This window comes from Tenrec ecaudatus (genome assembly GCF_050624435.1).
Source record: "Tenrec ecaudatus isolate mTenEca1 chromosome 2 unlocalized genomic scaffold, mTenEca1.hap1 SUPER_2_unloc_13, whole genome shotgun sequence".
NCBI lineage: Eukaryota > Metazoa > Chordata > Mammalia > Afrosoricida > Tenrecidae > Tenrec > Tenrec ecaudatus.
In genome coordinates this window covers 663,548-670,874 of record NW_027457573.1, presented here as the reverse complement: position 1 = coordinate 670,874, position 7,327 = coordinate 663,548, and the positions used below count along the sequence as shown (strand labels likewise).

Sequence of the window (7,327 nt, the reverse complement as noted above, 5' to 3'; positions counted from 1 at the left end):
TGTAAGAATGACCAGAGCAGGTCTTCTAATAGCTTCTTTGAAGAAGATCAGCAGCATCTTGCACGAAATATCATTGCAGGTCTTCTATATTGCAAAGCAGATCAGCGACATCTTGGCAAGGAAGACCAGAGCAGGTCTTCTATCAGCACCCTTTAAGGAAGACCAGCGATATCTTGTAAGGAAGATCATTGCAGGTCTCAATCAATTTCTTGCAAGGAAGTTCAGCAAAATCTTGCAAGGTAGAGCAGAACAGGTCTCCTCTCACAATTTGCAAGGAAGACCAGCAACATCTTGCCAGGAAGATCAGAGCAGTCCTCTATCAGCATCTTCCAAAAAAGATCCGTGAAGCTCAGACCAGGTCTTCTATCAGCACCTTTTAAAAAGAGTATCAGCGACATATTGTAAGACAGATAAGAGAATGTTTTCCCACCATCTTGCAAGGAAACTTAATAACATCTTGCAAGAAATACTTTTGTCAGGTCTTCTGTCACCATCTTACAAGTCAGATAATCGATATCTTTCAAGGAAGATCTGGGCAGGTTTCCCCCCTGCATCTTGTAATTAAGATCAACATCTTGCAAGGCAGATCAGAGCAGGTCTCTGTCAGCATTTTGCAAGGAAGACAATGGCCTATAAAGAATTGGGTATTTGAAGACCAAATTAACAATTTGAATGATTACATCAAAGACTTTATAGCAGTGTGTAGTATAAACACTTTCTTAGTATAACCAATTCATTAAGCTAGAGTGACATGATAACTGCAGCATTTCATTTCAACATTACAATTTTGAGGATGTCCACGGATTTTCCAGTATTTCCTCCATTTTCATATAGGCTAACTATGAGTCAGTGCTGAGGGTATGTAGGATTCTGGACCAATTCCATATCTCTTAACAACATGAACAGCCTAAAACACCTTGTCAATAACAGACATTTTATGATTCATAAATAGAATTCATGAATTATATAAAAAATTATTCTCACCACCAGAATGCAAATCTTCCTACACAATTCTTAGTATGTTAGACGCCTCTATTCTAATGTGAAAATACTATGACGGTCTCTTATTTAGCTCTATGTTATCTCCCTGGGCTTGTAGTTGAACCACACTTATGTCACACCTTGTAGTCATCTCAGCAACACCAACAACAGCATTCTAAAAGAAATGCCTTTTCCTTAAATGTCAGAGAATTTTACTAGAAAGTGAAACAAAACAAATACAAATGCAAACCCAAGAAGCTTAAAAGGAAGAATTTACCATAATTTTAAAAATTCTTTAAATCCTCCAAAATAAATACAACACAAGGGGTCAATTTCCCTCTTGAATAAATGTGAAATTAAACTTGGAACCCCCAATAACACAAAGAGTTACAATGTTTAGCAGCTAACTGAGAAGATGGTTCCTTTCTCCTCAGAGACACTTTAACAGATAGATCTGGTGACTGACTTTTGAAAAAAAATAACCTTTGAAAACACTATGAGGCACAATTCTCAGACAAACATGGGCCACTGTAAACTAAACACAACCAAATATCAAATGTTCTTGAACAGCTCTGGAAACTTAGAATATGAAGACTGTCTTTAACAAGCAAAAGATGTCCTGTGAGTTTGTCACTAGAACAACCAGGGGCAGCGAGATGAAGAGCCAGGACTCCACCATGACTTTCACTGTCTCCCTCTATCTCCAGGCAACAGCTGCCATGAACAACAGTGGGAAAATTCTATGGACAGCCGCTCCAGAGGGGCAATGGATGAAGCCTCATGTTGCAACATAACTCTGGATGGGAAGCTCCAAGATGCTGAGTGGGTCCCTGTGCTCATTCTGACGAATCTTCTCCAAAAGGAATCCTGACCCATGAAGGGTAAGCTGCATCTGGTCAGACCTTAGGGAAGGCCAAGTGGGTGGGTGACCTCCATTCTCTGAAATCTTCGCCCCCGCACCTTTAGTCACTGACTGTTATTGAATCAGTGCTTCCCCATGAGTGTCAGAGACTGTGCCCTTTACTAAAGAAGCAAGCCTCACTTTTAATCCCATCCCGCCACCATTACACCGTGTCAGAAATGTTTAGGAAAAAATTCTAGTCACACTACTCACCTTTTCAATTCACAGTTGTAGAGGCTTTCAAGGCTCAGATATCATTCTGGACCACTCTCTTGACTCAAGTAGGTGAGTACCAGAGGAATCCAAGATGGGAACGTGGGACGGTAGGCTGCTTCCTCCCAGGCTATGCAGAAGGATGAATCCAAGTTATGTAGGAAATATGGCAAGATGCTGTCGCAAGTCTGGAGATGCACAAGTATGGTGAGGCCCTGGACCTGGCCAAATCTGCACAGCATACAGAGAGAATCCACTTACATTTATACTGGGGGAAACCACACCCACCAGGATAGCACCTCCCACTTCTGGCTGCTGACAGAAAATCTCTTCATGGATGTGATGGCATTACTTGTCACCTAGGCTGACATTATCGTAATCGTTAACCTTCTGAGAATCCTGGCCAAGCAAGCCGATAAAGAACCTAACCCATTACAAAAAACAGACTGTTCCATAAACCCAAGTGATTTCAATAACATTGAAGAACGTGAAAGGGAAGAGGGATGGGCAATACCCTTCCAAAAATGGCATCCAACCAGATGTGTTCAGTGTTGAGCTCTGAAGAAGAGTCCAGCACATTTTCTTAGTTTTTAAGTGTCTTTTGAAGGAATCATCACTAATTGGGGGGTTTTCCGTTTAATGTGTATTTTCTTATAAATTAGGTGGGTAGAATTCTGTGGCTTATGTTACGTAGCCTATCAGCCATAGGTTAAGCCTCTCTTATTCTGTTGCTTCTGGGGCAAGTTCCTTGTCTGCTTGGACTATCTGTGGGATTAACTTGCTTTAGATAGCACTGTGTATGTGTATGTGTGCTTCAACATTACCTTGGATCTAGGAGGTTCACTGTGTAGGGACTGCTGGTCCACAGAAGAACTCTGATCCAGGTCTCCTTTCTTGCTGTAGTCAGGTCCTACATCTCTCTTTTCAATTCTCTATAATGCTTTCAGAGATGAAAGGCTGTGCTGCTATACCACAGGATAATCCCTTTACCTTTATCCCAGAAAGCTTATGAAGGGAGTAAAGGATTTACCAAACAGCCTGAATCCCTTTACCATGGAATGTCTTCACACATGATACCATCACAACTGATCCATCAGAGTTTCACTTTATATCATCAACATAAAATAAATCAAGCCCAGTAACACTGTGTCCATTCCCCCTCATAGCCAATCATTGGACAGACTAGAATTGCTCCCTAGTTCCCTCAATGCTGTCCATAATAGGATCCCCAAACTACTGGCCCTATTGCATGTCCTACTATCAGGAAAACAGAAAAATCACCCACATCCCTGCAGGCAACTGAAAATGTTTTCATTATATACCATAATCCAGAATAAGAGTAAAAATATTCTCACTGCCATTGCATCAGAGCAGACTAATAACTATTTAGGACAAGGTAGAACTGCCCCTGTGAGTTTTTATGACTGTAATTCTTTCTGGGATTAGAAAAACCACATATTTCTCCTATAAAGTACACGTGGACCATTCCATTTCCACTCAAGAGGAAGTATCAGGTACTTTGATAAAAACTAAAATATGTCTTTATGGGAGCAAACTTCTCACCTTTCTCAATTGGAAACTTGGTGAGTTTGAAGCCACCATCTCTTGATTAATAGACCCACTGAGCATACTACTCGACCAGACTCTAAAACTGACATCATTACGTAATTACTACACTACAAAGAATTATGACCCCAGAAAGTTGATACAGATAATGAACCTCTGCATATAATTAAGATATTTAAACACAATGAGGGCCCCGAATAGGTACTGAGCTTTAAAAGAGATAGAGAGTGAGCAGTACATACCAATCTGTTTGCCCTGTTTATATTGAATACAGCAAGTAAATCCATATCTTCAAAATTCAATATAGATTACACCCAGTTCACCCCAAAAGTAGACTTGTATGCTTTCTGTTACACATGCTCATTATGAAAGAAATAAATACAACACTTGTAAGGCTTTCACAAACAGAAAGTCATTCTCTTCCCATAGGGGTGGGTAGAAAGTTACATTTTATGTGACTGGACCAATACATAGCATAATGAGAATTTTAGAACATATTGGGATTGTCAATGATTACATCTTGCTTGCATGCACAATAAGTGCCCATGGAAGCAGAAGTCAAGAGATCAAGTGAACCATGACAGTAGATAAATCTGCTTCAAAAGACATCTTGAAAGTGTTGAAAAGCACCCCGCCCCTTCTGCCAGATGCCCCTCCCCTTGCGCCGGCCGCCCCACCCCCAGCGCCAACTGTAACTTTCGCTCCCTTCAGCGCTGTCCTCTTGGAGCTCCGAGCTGCCCGAAGCCAGCGCAGCCACCGCCCTCTCGCCACCGTCATGATCATCTACCGGGACCTCATCAGCCGAGATGAGCTGTTCTCTGACGTGTACAAGATCTGGGAGATCACGGGCGGGCTGTGTCTGGAAGTGGAGGGTACCATGGTCCGCAGGGCCCAAGGCCACATCTATGACGCGCTCATCGGCGGCAACGCGTCCGCCGAAGGCCCCGAGGGCGACGGGCCCGAGCACAAGGTGGTCACCGACGTGGACATCGTCATGAACCATCACTTGCAGGAGACCAGCTTCACCAAGGAGGCCTACAAGAGGTACATCAAGGACTACATGAAATCCCTCAAAGGCAAGCTGGAGGAGCGGAAGCCGGAACGCATGAAGCCCTTTATGACCGGGGCTGCCGAGCAGATCAAGCACATCCTCGCCAATTTCAAGAAGTACCAGTTCTTTCAGGGCGAGAACACGATTCCCGACGGCATGGTGGCCCTGCTGGACTACCGCGAGGGCGGCGGGACCCCGTACATGATCTTCTTCAAGGACAGCTTAGAGATGGAGAAGTGCTGACAGTGGGCAACGCACGACCGACCGCCCGACCGCCCCTCCTCCTAGCTGTCTGCGGTCCGCCCACACGACACCAGGACCGAGACAAACGGAACTGATGCCATCATGAGCTCTGCGTCGACTTGTGACCTTGACTTGGAGCGGTGACCTTGATTTTTTGGAGCAGAGGCTTTTTTTTAAAGAAAAAAACACACAAAATGTCGTGTAGGTTGTCTAAAAATAAAATGCATTTAAACAAAACTAAAATAAAGAGTTGGAAATGCAACAAAAAAAAAGTGTTGAAAAGCAAAGATGTTACCTTGAGGATTTTAAAGTATGCCTGCAGAAGCCTTGGAATTTTCTGATTCTTTCTTTTTCCTCAAACCATTTTGAGAACTAATCCAGATATCACATCATTCAATAGTTGTATCTTGTCATGCAAATGACTATCAGTTTCAAACATTTTCTTTTGGCTTATATTTCTTTTTTGTTTGTTTGTTTTTGCTTAAATTTCTTGATAGCAACTCCTCATTATCTCCCACCAGGAACCCTTAATGTAGCTATAGTTTCTATAGAGTCACCCACACTGGGTTCTACATACCAAATATGTATAGAAAGATCCATAACAGACTCAGAAGGCTGCCAACAATAACAACAACAGTAAAGAAATAAACTCAATTTGGAAACCAAAACCAGAAAGTATTAAAAAACAAGATTAAGGTGAAAGTGTATCAATAGGGAGATCAAATAACAAGTTTTTAACTTTCAAGTCAGATTTTTTATTTCAATCTGCTATAATCATCTCTCTAATACTCTGTCTGATAACCAGGTTATTCCCATCCCTTATTTATGGTCAGAGAGAAATCACCAGAAGCTTATTCCTTGTGTAGAACCCGCAAATGTATTTGGCCTTCAAATGTCATCCACAGCCTTCTCAAAATCAGAGTTAAAAAATTAAACTCTGATACAATTCTCTCCTTACATTTGAATGTGACTATTGGCAATCCTTTGATCAGCATGTTGGTGTTCTTCTCCATGTGGACTTAGTTGACGTTACACTGAGATGACTGCTTGTTTAAAAACAAAGCTTAAGACCCCAGACACCATTCTTTCTGAGAGCAAGATACCATCTCATTTCTTCACCACACTTTGCTGTAGCACCCACACCTGTGGTTCCTTCAAAAGGGCACATACTGATCAGGGCAATGTCATAAGAACTAATTGTTCTTAGATTGAGCTAGGGTTAAGTGTGACCCCCACATCCACCCCTAACTCTGTGTTTTCTATTCACCTCTTCTCACCTTCCAGATTTTTTTTTACTTTAATGCAGATAACTTTATCAATCATCCCCTTGGAGCATATGATTCTTCTGCTTGTAGTGTCATTGATTTAGGGCATGTAATATATTTAAAACACAATTGAGAAAAGGAAATTAAAGAAGTGTGCAAACAGTATTTTCAATTTCCTGTGACCAAGGAATGTGAAAGTTATACATTCTTCAGTGCATAGAAAGGAAGACTGAAGAAGAATCAAAGTGTTAGAATATAGTAATGGCAGAAAACATTGACAGCACCATGGACTGCCGAAAGTGAAGACAAATCATTCTCAAGGACCAACACCTTGAGTTTCCGGGTAAGGCCATTTGTTATGAGAACTTAGTGCTTATTCTGCTCCCTCATTCCTTGTGTACTTTGAGAAAGTGCATACAAGCTTACTAACACATGTCCTAGCTAACAGATAAAATAAAAGACCGTGCAGGGCATCCATCAGGGTGACATCCAACCAGAGGTGTTAGTCCTTTACTGGATAAAGGGTTGGTATTCCAACCTACATTTGTGACATGGTTTATCACATAAGCTCACCCTGGTGAACTTATACAAATGGAAGACAATATCCATAATATATAAGAAAAATTAACACCCTTCTATTGGCTCTATATTCACTCACATCTCCCATGTACGACTGAGAAGATCTCTTCTCTAGGACTTCCAATGCGCTAAATCTCAATGGTAGCAGTCTCATCTTCTTTGCTAGAGTAATTTGGGATCACAGACCAACAAATAAGCCTTCACACAACAAGGGCTTCAAATTTACAAGGTAGCATGATTGCCAATCTACTGAGTATCACGGCCTGACCAAGCTGACACAGAGAAGACGCACCTCAGGGAAATGAGATTTGCATCAGGGAAAGCATGCCAGAGACCAACTGCAAAGGCAGTGAAGGCAAAAAGATAGAGGGTGAACAAGACCTCAGAATTATGACACCCTGATTATGGTGAGTAAGGCATGGTGAATGTGCTCTGGAATGTCATTCAAACAATGCAAAGCAGACCTGTGTTCAAGCGCTGTCTTTCTGTTTGGAGCCCAGAGTATAACTGTTGATACGACCCCACACA

At 41.8% G+C, this 7,327-nt stretch overlaps 1 protein-coding gene across 1 annotated transcript; it reads left to right on the top strand.

Moving 5' to 3' along the window:
- The first annotated feature begins 4,436 nt into the window (after window positions 1–4,436).
- On the top strand, window positions 4,437–4,955 carry LOC142435846 (translationally-controlled tumor protein-like). The gene has a single exon (XM_075539930.1). It carries the CDS (start codon window positions 4,437–4,439, stop codon window positions 4,953–4,955), a length of 519 nt encoding a protein of 172 aa, XP_075396045.1.
- Window positions 4,956–7,327: the final 2,372 nt, after the last annotated feature.

What these genes read in the sequence shown, in the direction of transcription:
- LOC142435846 (XM_075539930.1), top strand. Translation starts at nt 4,437, where the DNA reads ATGATCATCTACCGGGACCTCATCAGCCGAGATGAGCTGTTCTCTGAC.